The sequence below is a fragment of the Nansenia antarctica genome (genome assembly GCF_963989245.1).
Source record: "Nansenia antarctica genome assembly, chromosome: 6".
Taxonomy (NCBI): Eukaryota; Metazoa; Chordata; class Actinopteri; order Argentiniformes; family Microstomatidae; genus Nansenia; species Nansenia antarctica.
The window spans coordinates 55,308,921-55,324,712 of NC_137676.1; the positions used below are offsets into that span (position 1 = coordinate 55,308,921).

General features: G+C 46.4%; 1 protein-coding gene across 1 annotated transcript; it reads left to right on the forward strand.

Annotated features, from left to right (window-relative positions):
• Window positions 1-7,935: 7,935 nt before the first annotated feature.
• LOC308160129 (5-hydroxytryptamine receptor 4) lies at window positions 7,936-9,021 on the forward strand (the record flags this gene model as incomplete). The annotated part of the gene is made up of 1 exon (XM_080534008.1): window positions 7,936-9,021. The coding sequence occupies one exon, from the start codon at window positions 7,936-7,938 to the stop codon at window positions 9,019-9,021; it is 1,086 nt and encodes a 361-aa protein (XP_080390134.1).
• Window positions 9,022-15,792: the final 6,771 nt, after the last annotated feature.

Consider the following 15,792-nt stretch of genomic DNA (forward strand, 5'->3'; position numbering starts at 1 on the left):
CTTCATAGGGCTGTTGATGTCCAGATGGATCCTTTGTTTCAACATGAAAGGCACTGATGAGGACATTTAAACGGCAACTACCAACTACTTGGATCAAAGCAATTTATTATGGCTAGCATTTTAGGCTTGTTCCCTCCCTCACAAAACCCCCAATATATATCGAAAGAAAAAAATCAAAACAAGAGGTTATTTCAGTGGAGCCTGGATGGCTAATGTTTGTCTTGGCCCACTGCCCAACTTCCACTTTGTGAGGAGAGTGGTTATTAGTTCATCAGAGCTGAGCGAGTGGGTTGCCTCCAGGTCAACACACCCTGTCCTGGGTCACAGCTTACCCGACCATGTGAGTGAGAGCTGGGGAGAGCAGGCTGAGTCGACCCCCCTGATCTCTCCCCCCCGGTGCTCCGGGGCTCTCCAGCCGGCACCACTGGAAGACATACATCTCTTCAAGTCTGACAAAAAATGACCTGGTCCTATTAGAAGTGATGAGCCCTGAACAGTGAGATGAGCTCATTTAGGAAAAAAGTGGACGGGGAATCTTTGTGATAGGCCATGAGCCCTTTCCCTGGAATGCAGTGACCTAGCAGGACCTGTCGTGTGCCATTTCTGGGATGACATGGATAATTATGAAAAATACTCCTCAGGGGTCATTGCGTGTCAAGTCATGCAACAGCTTCAGCCAGCAAGGCAAACCATAAAGCAAATAGTTTCTTTGTGGGTTGATATTAGAGTTGTCTGGACTGAACTAAAGAGACGGTTGGAGAGATGGTTAACTTTAGTGAACGGGAAGTCAGATAAAAGTAGCGGAAATAAAGCAAAAAAACAGATAGATAAAACTTGATGTCTGTCCTCTAGAAGAACAACAGAGGACAGATGTCGGAGAGAGAACAAAACACAGGAAAAACACAGGTATCCTCTGGGCTGCTAATGAGATGCGTGATCATGGTCTTCATTAAACCCACTCCTTTATTTGATTCCCCTTGAGTACACGTAACAAATCGCCATCGCCCAGGAATCCATCCTCCGCCGCCCTTACCCTTCAAAAGCACAGATGCGCCCACTCCTCTGCCCCTTGTTTCCGCAGGAAAACACTCACATTACACATATGAATGACTGGTCTGGAAAAACACTAGTCGAAAGCAATAGAGCGATATCGTGCCTTTTTTTATCCACGCTTAATTAAAACCCCCCTCCCCCGCCCGCCCCACCCCATGTTTAATTCAAACCCATCAAGGCAGGCTCCAGGGACGGCCATCTCGTGGGTGGCTGCTGGCTCAGGCCCCAGGTATCAAGACAAGGCAGATGCGCCTCTTGGGCTCGGCGCTATGATGAACACTGCCCGGGAGAGATGAAAGGAAAGGAGGGAGCACGGTGATGGTGGTAGAGGGGGAGATGGAGGGAGTGTGGTGGTGGTAGAGGGGGAGATGGAGGGAGTGTGGTGGTGGTGGTGGTAGAGAGGGAGATGGAGGGAGTGTGGTGGTGGTGGTAGAGGGGGAGATGGAGGGAGTGTGGTGGTGGTGGTAGAGGGGGAGATGGAGGGAGTGTGGTGGTGGTGGTAGAGGGGGAGATGGAGGGAGTGTGGTGGTGGTGGTAGAGGGGGAGATGGAGGGAGTGTGGTGGTGGTGGTAGAGGGGGAGATGGAGGGAGTGTGATGGTGGTAGAGGGGAGATGGAGGGAGTGTGGTGGTGGTGGTAGAGGGGGAGATGGAGGGAGTGTGGTGGTGGTGGTAGAGGGGGAGATGGAGGGAGTGTGATGGTGGTAGAGGAGGAGATGGAGGGAGTGTGGTGGTGGTGGTAGAGGGGGAGATGGAGGGAGTGTGGTGGTGGTAGAGGGGGAGATGGAGGGAGTGTGGTGGTGGTAGAGGGGGAGATGGAGGGAGTGTGGTGGTGGTGGTAGAGCAGGAGATGGAGGGAGTGTGGTGGTGGTGGTAGAAAGGGAGATGGAGGGAGAGTGATGGTGGAGGTAGAGGGGGAGATGGAGGGAGTGTGGTGGAGGTAGAGGAGGAGATGGAGGGAGTGTGGTGGAGGTAGAGGAGGAGATGGAGGGAGTGTGGTGGAGGTAGAGGAGGAGATGGAGGGAGTTTGGTGGTGGTGGTAGAGGGGGAGATGGAGGGAGTGTGCTGGTGGTGGTGGTAGAGGGGAGATGGAGGGAGTGTGGTGGTGGTGGTAGAGGGGGAGATGGAGGGAGTGTGATGGTGGTAGAGGGGGAGATGGAGGGAGTGTGGTGGTGGTGGTAGAGGGGGAGATGGAGGGAGTGTGGTGGTGGTAGAGGGGGAGATGGAGGGAGTGTGGTGGTGGTGGTAGAGGGGGAGATGGAGGGAGTGTGGTGGTGGTAGAGAGGGAGATGGAGGGAGAGTGATGGTGGTGGTAGAGGGGGAGATGGAGGGAGAGTGATGGTGGTGGTAGAGGGGGAGATGGAGGGAGTGTGGTGCTGGTGGTAGAGGGGGAGATGGAGGGAGTGTGGTGGTGGTGGTAGAGGGGGAGATGGAGGGAGTGTGGTGGTGGTGGTAGAGGAGGAGATGGAGGGAGTGTGGTGGTGGTAGAGGAGGAGATGGAGGGAGTGTGGTGGTGGTAGAGGAGGAGATGGAGGGAGTGTGGTGGTGGTGGTAGAGGGGGAGATGGAGGGAGTGTGGTGGTGGTGGTAGAGGGGGAGATGGAGGGAGAGTGATGGTGGTGGTAGAGGGGGAGATGGAGGGAGTGTGGTGGTGGTGGTAGAGGGGGAGATGGAGGGAGTGTGGTGGTGGTGGTAGAGGGGGAGATGGAGGGAGTGTGGTGGTGGTGGTAGAGGAGGAGATGGAGGGAGTGTGGTGGTGGTAGAGGAGGAGATGGAGGGAGTGTGGTGGTGGTAGAGGAGGAGATGGAGGGAGTGTGGTGGTGGTGGTAGAGGGGGAGATGGAGGGAGTGTGGTGGTGGTAGAGGAGGAGATGGAGGGAGTGTGGTGGTGGTAGAGGGGGAGATGGAGGGAGTGTGGTGGTGGTGGTAGAGGGGGAGATGGAGGGAGTGTGGTGGTGGTGGTAGAGGGGGAGATGGAGGGAGTGTGGTGGTGGTAGAGAGGGAGATGGAGGGAGAGTGATGGTGGTAGTAGAGGATGAGGTGGATGGGGGTTGAATTACTTCAGGAGTGTGACACTCACTTGGGCCTCTGAGACATGGGCTGCGTCCCAATACCCTGACATGGCTTCCTTCCTTCCTTCCTTCCTTCCTTCCCTCAGCTCCTCTCTTCTTGACTTCACGAGACAGGCGAAGGGAGGGCGGTTGGTTTCACGGAAATGGAATCGATCCAGTACAGGCGTTGTGTCTCTACGGTTGGTTTGCTTTGGAAGATTCGCTCGAAAGGTACAAAGTGAGTGATAGAAGGTGCAACTCTGCTGTTTTTCATCTGTCTAATCTAGCGTTCTTCAAGACTTTGGGTGTGCGTCATCATTAGCATCACAATAGCACCCTCCCCACACACACACACACACACACACAAACACACACACACACACACACACACACACACACACACACACACACACATTAGCGCCCCCCCCCACCTCCCCACACACACAAACACAAACGACCCCCCTCCATGCGAATGTCAACAGGGGACTCTCTTAGTCTACCGTGATGAGTGTTTCATTCGTTCATTAGAGCGCACACACTCCGCGCCTCTCATCCTCCCATCCCTCCATCCATCCATCTTTACGGAGGGAGAGAAGGGGAAGACGCACCTTCCCTGTGATGTACAGCATGGTAGAAATGAGTACAGAAGACTGACGCTCTCACTCACAGGTGAGTACCATGCTCTTTACTGGGGTTTCACTTTTCCTTAAAAGGGGTCAGGGGTTTTTAGGAGTGAAAAAAGCTCATTTAATATTCATAAATGTATGAAAGATATTCAATGGAAAATGGTAATTGTGGTACTAATGAGGAGAACCATATTGTGAGTGTTGTATGTTGTAGCTGCATTCAATGCTGTTGTCATTGTTTTGCTGTTATTATTGCTTCTTCATGTGGTTATTATTATGACATTGCAAATTGGTATTGATATTGTTAGAATGTTGAGGAGTTGCTTACCCTAACGCATTTCATTATATTGTGTCCTGTATATTGTGTGAACGACCATTCAAATTGTAATTTGATTTGATTTGATCTTGCGCACGTTGCTCTTTATTATTGAGAGCGTTATTTACAGATGAAACAATAATTGACCACTGCTCTCTTTGCACAATTCAATAAACCCTCTTAAATGGCTGCAATCGATACACTCATATCTCGCCAAATATGGTAAGCAATATGACTGATATTTATTATGTGTGTAATAGAAAAACATCTATCCAGTAACTTCAAAGCTTTGTCATTGGCTTGCTTTGTTCAGTGTATGGTGTGGTGTGTGTTTGAGCCATGTTCTCCATACAAGGCTATGTATATCTATCAATTTAATTTAATAACCATGTGCACATTTACTACACATAACCCCTGGTGAATTTCGAGCATTTTTAAGCTGCAATAAATCTATCAACACTGTTTTCTCGGCAGGCAGTAACATTCATATAAAACGACCATAAAGTCACTCTTGATAAATATGAGTGGAGCATTTTACTTTATTACTAATCCCATACGCTGCCCTTTCATGACTGGGGCGGTCATATGGGGCTATCAAATTGAAAAATATTAGTTACGCTGCAGAGCGACTGCCTGTTATATTGATACATTTGCTGCTACACGATGTGCCCAAGGTACAAGCCCGCTCACTCCTAATTCCTTCAAAGTGAAGTCAAAGCATACTTGCAGTCTATTGGCAGAGTGGATCGCCAGGTCGACTCCAATAATCTGCTTTCTTTGGATAATGACAAGGGAGGGCTCGTACAAAAATAACAGACTGAAAAAAATTCAATCACACCGCCGCCCCAGACATACTATCCCTCTCGTTTTATTACCCAGATAAAAGGGATGGACAGGAAATGATCAGTGTCAGTCCTCGTAGCGATTAGATAAGAGGAGAGGTTAAGCAAATACACAATGTCCAAATCCTGCTTCTCGCATGAGAGCGCTCCAAGCTGAGAGCTTACAGTACAGTATGCGTCCCTGATAAAGCTGTCCACTCCAGTGGATTTCAATGAGCTTGGGTTGATGTTGAATGAGCGTGGTTTTTGGCTGTTGAGTGTTGCGCTTCTATGGTCCACTGAGAGGTATCATTCATTATGGCGGAGAGCTGGATTATAGACATTCTTTCACACACACACACACACACACACACACACACACACACACACACACACACACACACACACACACACACAAGCAGATTATTACATTTCTATACAGCAATGGTCAGGGGAGGTGGGGGAGGTTGGACCATGGTGTGCTATGATTTTAGTACTTCTTAATAAAGGCATATTAGCTTGTTATAATACTTCATATTATGAGCTGGATTATAGAAATTCTTCTGCGCTGTACTAGTGTGTGTCTGGTCTGTAGAGACAGTACAGCCTGTCCACTACACTGACATGGTCTAGACTCTAGAGGGTCTTAGACACACACACACACACACACACACACACACACACACACACACACACACATACACAAGCCAATTATTACATTTCTACACTGCAATGGTCAGGGGACAGGGGTCAGTTGGAACAGGAGCCAGGGGTGAGAATGGATGTGTGTGTGTGGGTGTGAGAGTCTGGGATGTTGGAACACGTTCAGAAAGACAGAACACACATATTTGTCTAATCACGTTGAGAGAGATCAGTCTCAACCCTGGACCTGATGTACCAAAACACAACTAGACCCAGACCCATCATCATGCACCAATAACACACAGTCAGAGGAGCTTAGCGCAGCTAACTGTAGATGATGTGGACAGGGGAGGTGTTTGTACTGTCTGCGTTTCGACTACTTTACGTTTTTACATTTTAACCATTTACCAGACGCTTTTATCCAAAACGACTTACAATTAGAGATCACAGGGACAGTCTCCCTGGAGTAACTTAGGGCTACGTGCCTTACTCAAGAGTACACTAGTGGTGGGGCTTGAACTCATGGCCTTCTGGTCATCACTCCAACTCACTATCCACTAGGCCCACCACTACCCCTTACTTGATTAAAGGGTCAGACACTTCTGGAACGGGAGTGAAAAGTGTGGGTTTCCCATGTGGTTGTCATACCTTTCATAACATTCAGGTTCAGTATGTTTGTTAGCTGTGACCCAGTGGATGCGGTCACTGATTTATATAACTCCTCAGTTTAAACAAGGAGTCACTGACAGTCCAAGTGGCTCTGATTGTCTTCATCTTGAGCCAAAAATCCAAGGCACTCTTCATAACCTAATGTGAAGTATTAGTATTATACAAATAAGCTAATATGCCTTTATTAAATCCACAAGAAGTACTAAAATCATAGCACACCGCGGGGTTCTCTGTCTGTCTCGTTGAGCGGCCCGTAGGTATTCACAACACACATTCCTGGCACCACACTGAGAGATTGTGTTTAGATCATGTCTCACCACTGAGCCAGGAGAAGCAGATGATGCCGTGTGGGCTTGACTTTCAAATGCAGTGTCAGTGTAAACACGGAACACTATACCACTATAACACTAATAGAATCAGGTCAACTGTCACCAGATCTGGGGGATTGTTTTTTTATTCCAAGTGTGCCTGTAAAACAAAAAAACTGCTGCTGCTGAAGATGATGATGATGATGATGATGACGGTCTCTGTTACGATATGTCAAAATGACTGACAGGAGCAGGGGAACGCACCTCACTCAACGGCCCCCCACCCCCCACCCACCACCCACACTTCGCACACAACAGCAAAGTCCCTTGGTATCAATTAAAAACCCATTCTTACTGAAGTAAAACCGTGTCTCTTCTGCTTCCTGTGGATTTGTCTCTCAGAATCCCCAGCAGACACTTCCTCCGCTCCGTCACTGGATGACTAACGTTGGTGCCGCTCTTTTGCCTCGCAATATGTTCATGATAATGTCTAGTGTACTGTGTCAAACAGCGTGGCTAAACCCATGTTGTTCACTAATTTCCTCTCAGAAACCCAGCTGGGACAAAACAATGTTGTTACATGGGGGGAAGCCTAACTTTGACAAATTGTTTGTGTTAAGATAAGTCAGATATCCCCTGAAGTGTAGTGAAAAGAAGATGGCTGCCTATGTGCCCTAGTTAGGCCGCAACAGGATTCTGAGTGGAGGAGCTATGTATGTATGCGTGTATGTGTGTATGTAACATGGCTGTCACAGTGTGTGATGATGTCGCTTCTACAACAGTTCCACTCCAACTGATCTGATGACAGCTCACGCCACAGGAACATTCCGGAATGGTTCACTGGGAAAAGAGAACCCATGGGAGACGTCAAAAAAACAAAATGCTTTAAGTTTGTATTGTGCTTGACAACTCTCCAAAATGGCTGCCTCCAAGCACCCAGGCATCATTTCATTCTTATTGGATTGTTTCTGTCTTGTTCAGATTAGATTTGTTCCGCTCATTTGTACCTTTTCCTCTTGGGCTGGTGAGGTCTGTAGATCAACTGGACTGAGCGTCTGGTTTCCCTCACTGAGCATGGTGGGGAGATCTGTGCCTTGATAGGCCTCCGGCTCCACAGCTATGCCTAGCACTGGCAAATATGGGCCCAGCTGGCTGGGTGAGCTCATCCAACACTGATTTAGCTGCATGTGTCAAGATAAAACACACAGTTTAGGGATTAAACTAATGAGGGAATGCTCTTGAGTGAGGATGGATGACCAAAAACAAACTGAATTCATGGGTGGTTTGTTTGCATTTGTCAGGTTATATGAGCATACAGGACTCTCTTGAAAGCTCCATCTTTTGGCAAATCAAGCTGTACTTTGAAACCTCTCACCTTGGCAGCACAAACCCAAGCCAAAACGCTCATTAACGGTGTGTCTGTATGTGTATTTTTACAGATCCTGATCAAGCCATGGATAACAGCAGCTCAGGCTGGCCGGAGGATGCCAACAACGCTTCCCTTCCCACCCTCCTGGAGGAGCCCCACTGCGTCACGTCGAGGGGCCAGGCCTCCCGCGTGGCCCTCTACACCTTCTTCATCTTGGGCATCATCTGCACCGTGGTGGGCAACTTCTTGGTGGTTCTCTCCATCGCCTACTTCAAACAGCTCCAGTCGCCCACCAACTCCTTCGTCATGTCCCTGGCGGTGGCAGACTGCCTGGTGGGCCTGGTGGTGATGCCCTACAGCATGGTGCGCACCGTGGAGGGCTGCTGGTGCTTCGGCGCCCTCTTCTGCCAGCTCCACTCCAGCCTGGACGTCATGCTCTGCACCGCCTCCATCTTCCACCTCAGCTGCATCGCCTTCGACCGCTACTACGCCGTCTGCAACCCCCTCGTCTACCACCTCAAGATGTCCCGCATGCGCGTGGCCCTCCTGATCGTCGTCTGCTGGGCCGTGCCCATGCTCATCTCCTTCGGCCCCATCATGCTGGGGCTCCACCAGGCGGGCGTGGAGGTCCCGCTGCCCGAGGACGTGTGCGTCTTCCTGGTCAACCGCGTCTACGCCGTCATGGCCTCCATGGTGGCCTTCTACCTGCCCATGGGCGTCATGCTGGTGGCCTACTGGAAGATCTACAAGGCGGCCAAGCGGCAGGCCATGCAGATCAGCGCCATGGAGAGCCAGATGGCGGCGGGCGTGGGCAAGGACTCCAGCAAGAAGCAGAGGCAGCGCAACGCCATGAGGAGGGAGAGGAAGGCGGCCAAGACCTTGGGGATCATCATGGGCGTGTTCCTGATCTTCTGGCTGCCCTTCTTCACCGTCAACATCGTGGACCCGTTCATCGACTACAGCACGGCGGGGTTGGTCTGGGACGTGTTCCTCTGGCTGGGGTACGTGAACTCATCCCTGAACCCCTTCCTCTACGGGTTCTTCAACCGGTCCTACCGCAGGGCGTTCCTCATGATCATGGGGTGTCGGATATGTCTGCCCGGGTCGACGCCGGGGATGGACCTATCGCAGAACAGGAAGGAGTGCAATGAACGCACCGACAACCAATAAGAGACCCCCCCTAGAGACCTCAATTAGACACTGTCGGTGGCTCATGCTGTGCAGTGCATTCTAGCTGTGTGCAGTGTTGTTATGGTACAACTTTTGTAAGGGACTGCATTGTTCTTGTATTCCCATAGAAGATATTCACACAGGCAACATTGACATTTGGAGAAACCTATGTGAAATTCATAGAAACTCAATTCAAATAAACACAAGTTGAAAAAATACCCTAAAATGATGAGTGATGAAAAGTGTAAATAAACATTGTATTTGCGGTAGCTGTCTTTTAAAATAACGTCAATACTCTCCAGAAAATGTTGTTTCTAGCTCTGCAAATAAATGAAATGTCAGGTCTGCTTTCGTATCACAAAATGTCTCCAGAATAAATAGCCATGTTTCCTTGGTTGCAAATGTTCTACTGTAGAGGAAGGGTTTCAGCATTCATTCATTTACAAGTATAATAATGCTCTGACTAGACTCTTCTACATCGAGGGTATCCTGACAAAAGCAAATGTGTTGGTTAAGTAGGGGGATAATGAACTGTGAGATGTGTTCTGATGGGGAAATAATCCAAAACACAGAGGTGTGAAACGGCCCGAGATGCAACCATGTATTTGTTTGAGAGAAGTAAATTGTCATCAGTTTTTTTGGCATACTTACATTTAAATATTTTGACAGCTACGTTAACTAGTATGTTTTGTTGCTAGGCATGCTAGTTTGTATCCAGAGATAGGGTTAATTACTGATAAGATGATGCTTTGTCCCCAATGAATGAATGAATCAATCGGAATCACCAAAGGTCAGCTCAGTTGGACAGTTTGAAGAGGTTTATTCGTCTGATCAGAGATTCATCTTGTTCCATGCGTTTACAATCATGAATGAATCTCTTGTTCCATGCACCCAGTCTTATGGTCCAAATAACTGCTGAGTTAGCCCTCAGCTGTGTAGTTGTCACTCATGAACGGGCTGTTCTGCCTGGCAACTTTGTCATACGATTCCTGACTTTCCCTAAATATATTGACCTCTTGACCCACTCTCCCTTGCTGGCTATTTGGCCTACTTTCGTGACCCAGATATGTTAGTCTAGCCAGCAGTTTCACACAAGAGAGCTGCCTAGTGAGTTCATGTTTTAATGTCTACAAATTATCTATGCACACTTATGAAAACACATCATAACAATTACTGAGGTGTCATAGAACATGTAACTGTAACGGCTTCCAATACAATGCAAACCAAAGGGGATGTTTTCATTCTAGTGTTTAACCCGACCCTTAGCAACGACATGTCAATGAAACATGTGATTTGCATTGTGATTGGCGGAAGCCATTCTTCATGCTTTATTCCCTGATAAAGTAACAGCTATGATGCGTTTTACCTGTGTACCATACATTGTAGTAATATCTCAAATCACGAAGATCTGCTTATTACTTGACAAAAGTGTTTGTTTTGAGAACTATATTTCTGAGTGCAGGGCAGAAACCACTACAATCTATCACCAAATAAATACTTTTTCTTGTCACAATTCTGTTTTTTTGTTGGATAAAAGCAATAAGGCACTCGAGTCAGTGCTTAATCTTGAATAAAGTCACAGCTGAGGGGTTGCCGGCCCTCAGCTTCACGTCAGACCTAACAACACCCCTCTGTCTAACCACACCCCTCTGTCTAACAACACTCCTCTGCTTAACAACACCCCTCTGCCTAACAACACTCCTCTGCTTAACAACACCCCTCTGCCTAACAACACCTAACAACACCCCTCTGCCTAACAACACCTAACAACACCCCTCTGCCTAACAACACCCCTCTGCCTAACAACACCCCTCTGCCTAACAACACCCCTCTGCCTAACAACACCCCTTCCTTATGTCCCAGGGAAAGTCCCAAGGCTAGATTGCCCCTCTGGAAATATTTGCTGGAGGAAATAGTTGGGGAGAAAATAGATTGTGAAATATAGTTATGTTGTGATTAAATGGTGCTTATGAAATGATTACTGTCTGTCGCTGGACAGACTGGGTCAAGCACTGGCACCAGCCTGTCGGGCTATGCCAAGTAAGAATAATAAGAAATAGAATGAACGTCAAGACTGTGCCAGAGAGGGAGAGAGGGAGCGGGAAAGAGAGAGAGAGAGAGAGAGAGAGAGAGAGAGAGAGAGAGAGAGAGAGAGAGAGAGAGAGAGAGAGAGAGAGAGAGAGAGAGAGAGAGAGAGAGAGAGAGAGAGAGAGAGAGAGAGAGAGAGAGAGAGAGAGGGTGGAGGGAAATTCAATTCAATTCAATAACAACAATGTTCAAACGAGGAAGGAGCAGAGGAAATAGATTAGGATGATAAGACAGACCTCAGTGAGATGAATCAAAAAGCCAAAACATCTCCCTGGTGCCTACATCGAAAAAAGAGCAGTTAAGATCCAAAATACACTTAAGTAGAATAGCAAATTACATTATTTGGAAAATATGTACTTTATTTATTTATGGTAACCTGTAGGGCTGCAAGGTAGATATACTATAATCTCTAAGTGTGTGTTGAATCATAGTTTTGGCATGCAGAGTGCTTTGTGTTTACTCTTGGATAGATTCACAGCTTTCTCTCTCACACACGCACGCATGCGCGCGCACACGCACGCACGCACGCACGCACACACACACACACACACACACACGCACGCACGCACGCACGCACGCACGCACACACACACACACACACACACACACACACACACACACACTTGACTAAAGGCCGGTTTAGGCTTCTGCGTAAAGTCGACGCCGTAGGCTACGCGTAAGCTTACGTAGTCCCGCGTGGACGTGCGTAGCCTGGACGTGCTCCTCTCAAAAAATCTATCCACGCGTCAGAGCGCACGTTAACCGTAAGCTCTGTGATTGGTCCGCTTGGTAGCACATGATTCAGACAAGATTCCGACTCTCTCGTCGCCCAAAATGCGGAAGTCATGACAGAAATGTCATTCACCTTTTCTGTAATTACTTATTAATAAAGATTTGAAAAATTATGATAACCATCGTATTATCTTAGTTTAATGTCATTTCAATGCATCATAGAACTTTTATTTACAACAACATAACAACAAAAAGATCGCTATTATGCCGCTTAGAGCTTTGAGCTCCGTTGAGTTCCTAACCGGAAGAGGCACAGCACAGGGGCTGAAAACACACTGCCACCTAGCGATGTGACGGTGTAATTGCAGCGCGGCCTACGCAGAAGTGTAAATTGCGAGACCTACGTAAGAATTTACGTAAGCTACGCACGTAAATTCGACGCAGAAGCCTAAACCGGCCTTTAGTGTTGTTATTGCCAAAATGAGGATATTTTTCGGCATAAAATCCTTCTCTTCCCAACAAACAAATGAGCAGAATAATTACTCTGCAGCAGATTCAAGCTCACACCCCTGGACATGGCACATACATGGCTGTTGGCCTAGTCAGTGCAATAACAATACAAGCTCTGCTTTTGAGAGGATCAGCCAACAATGCACTGCGCAGATTAGCTGATATTGATCACAAAATCGGTGCTTATTTCTTGGCCGAAGTTGATCTGTAAATCAGTGACATGCAATACTGCGCATTGCTCAAGCATAACCAGTGATGTGAATAACGGCGTTAAAATAAACGGCGTTACTAACGGCGCAACTTTTTTCAGTAACGGATAATCTAATTAATTACTGTTTGCATCGTTATAACGCCGTTACCGTTACCGGTAATTCAATGGGCCGCGTTACTAGTTACTACTGAAGCTTCTCATTGTCATCCGACCTCAGTCACAGCTGCAAAGGTGTTTTTTGTTTGTTTGTTGGGGAGGGGAGGGGCGAGACAACCGCTTAAGTGATCATGATTGGCTATGGTAGAGAACATTTCATGGTAAGCCAACCATAAGCCAACCATAGTTCAGTGTCAACACTTCATATTGGCTAGGATGGTTAGATGACTGGGTTGGCTGGATGAATGAATGCATGCATGGATGGATGAGTGTTAGGAAGGAGTGTACGGATGGATAGATGAATGAATGAATGTTTAGGAGCTAAAGTTGGATTTGTCCAAGAAATTCATTTCTCATTTTTTCAGTACTACTTTAAAAGCACTTCATATTGTTTAACTGTTTACTTTTGTTGTGTTGAAAATACTTGAAGTTACAGTCTGTCTACCAGTTGTCTGAAGTTGTGTGACAGTTTGATTTATTTAATTTACACTACAAAGATTTAAAAGCACTTCATATTGTTAAATGTTTACTTTAAAAAGTAACGTACTAGTTACTTTCCCTAGTAACTAGTTACTTTTATAATGAAGTAATTCAGTTACTAACTCAGTTACTTTTTGGGATAAGTAACTAGTAACTATAACTAATTGCTTTTTTAAAGTAACGTGCCCAACACTGAGCATAACTGGCCCTCTCAAACGCGAAGATTCAGCGGCTGATTTGAGATTGGATTTAATTTCCTCCTGTCGGTTTGTGTGCGCAAAAGGTTTCTACTCCTGTGGAAACTTCTCTTGTTTGAATCGACATGACAAATAACCTATTTTTCTACCGATAACAAGCGCCTGTCTGTTTGCATCAATGAAAGGTTTTTGGGCCAGATTGGAGAAAGTTTGCCGGGTTATTAACTCTACACACGTCCTGATGTTCCAAGGCCGCGCGCCTTTAGAGGACATGTCGGTTACCAATCAAGGACCGCCACCATGAATCACGGTGCCCAGCAGGAGGTGTGAGAGAGGTGTCAAAAACACCCGGCCTACTCTCCCTTACCTTCAGGATTTATTAGGATAATACTTTTCGCCCAGCATGGGTTGGGAAGTGGAAAATGAGAAAGGGAACTGAAAAGCTGTGGAAGGTGAGTGGAGACACTGTTATGAAAAGCTGTTTCAGGTCCAAAACGATCCGCGCTCGTGTTGCTCCTGGAGAGAGAGGATGAGTCACAGGGTTGCTGGGCAACCATTTATCCTGGAGAAACCGCGTAAAACCTACAAGGAGAGATTAGAAACAGAACTGTGTAACTATTTGGGAAACTGAATCTCTTCAAATGTTTGATGTAGTGAATGGCTGCTTATACTACAGTAAGTAGGACATTCCTTGTTGAAAACAAACTGTTCAATGGCGACTTTATTAAGTGGAAAAACAACTATAAATATCCTAGCATTTTAACTTCGAAGTGGGCTGTGCAACTTTGAACGATGGAGCAACTCAATTCATTCCAAACAAATACTTTCATACTTGTTTTTCTAATAAAGAATAATGAAAACTAAATTAACTATATCAAACTATATATTGGTTATTCTTGTATTATATTATGAAACAAGCAATAGGCCTATTAGTGGAGCAGATATGCTCTGTATATAAGAATTGTGCATTTTACTTAATTTTTAGACGTGGAGCCACTTCAGATTTGACCTCTGGTGTCAGGTAGACTCTAAACATAAGCCTAGGCTTCTTCCTACTCCTTTTCGAACAATTGATAGGACTGTACTCTACATATTAGTTATTAGTTATTTATTATTTTTATTTTAAATCATGTTCGAAATTCATTCAAGAAAGATTCATTCATTCAAACAAATGTCACTAATTTTCAGGAGTAAAATATTTCTGCAAATCATTATAGAATGTTACTGTGCAATCTAGAACTTCCATTAACTGCAATGTATGAAAGTGTACAGTCTATAGAAACACTGGACAAAATGTCATGCTTTTGTCATAAAATGCACAATTGTTATGCCTATCAGCCTAACTATATAGCAAGGTTATGATTAGAGTTAGGCTTGTGGGATGAAGTGTCAATCAAGATGTTTATCATCTATTCTAGGTGGACCAGTCGCACTCAAGCATCATCTCTACACCTGGCAGGTAGGGTTGACAGTGAGGGAGCAATTATGTGACTTTCAATGCAATCATACATCACAATCGGAATTTTACTTCATCTGAACAGACACACTCACTGACACACTCACACACACACACACACACACACACACACACACACACGCACACACACACACACACACACACACACACACACACATGTATTGTGTATTTATATACGTATTTATCAGGTGTGTGTGATGTGATTGATTCCGCCCACCGCGTAGCACCGCAGCCTCTGTAAGATCTCCACGCCCCTGGACAGGACGCGTGTGTACGCCCATCCTGTAGAGAAGCAACGCAGGAACACAGGCAGCTCCTCCTGGTAAGTACACACACACACACACACACACACACACACACACACACACACACACACACACACACACACACACACACACACACACACACACTGGTACCCAGTAAAATCCAATTGCAAGCAATTGGTTATCTTTTTTTGTCATTGTCAGCACTGTAGAGGTTTTGGCAGCTGGACTGCTGACTTCTGCTTCAGACTGATTTATGTTCAGCTTTTGCAGCGAATGCTTATTTACTTCGTCTCAACGTTTATGACCTGATTGCACATAGAGATATGGAAGTGTATCAAATCATCAGCCTCATGAATCTGCTGGTCAGTGTAGTGGATCATGGTAATGTGGTGCATCTAGTAGTAGTACTAGTAGTATTTAGTAGTATTATAGTTTATTTCAGTCCTTTCTTTGTGTATGAACATCTCCAAATGAGGAATTGTAGGATATGCAATATCTTCCAATAGTGACATCTTCTGGAAATGATAGGTATGTGTGCCTACAATTAGTGTACATTTCTGGCTCTGGGAAGGGTGGTACGTACGGCCCAGCACATCACAGGGTTTGAGCTGCCCAGCCTGCAGGTACTATACGACCAGCGGTGCCTCAGGTCAT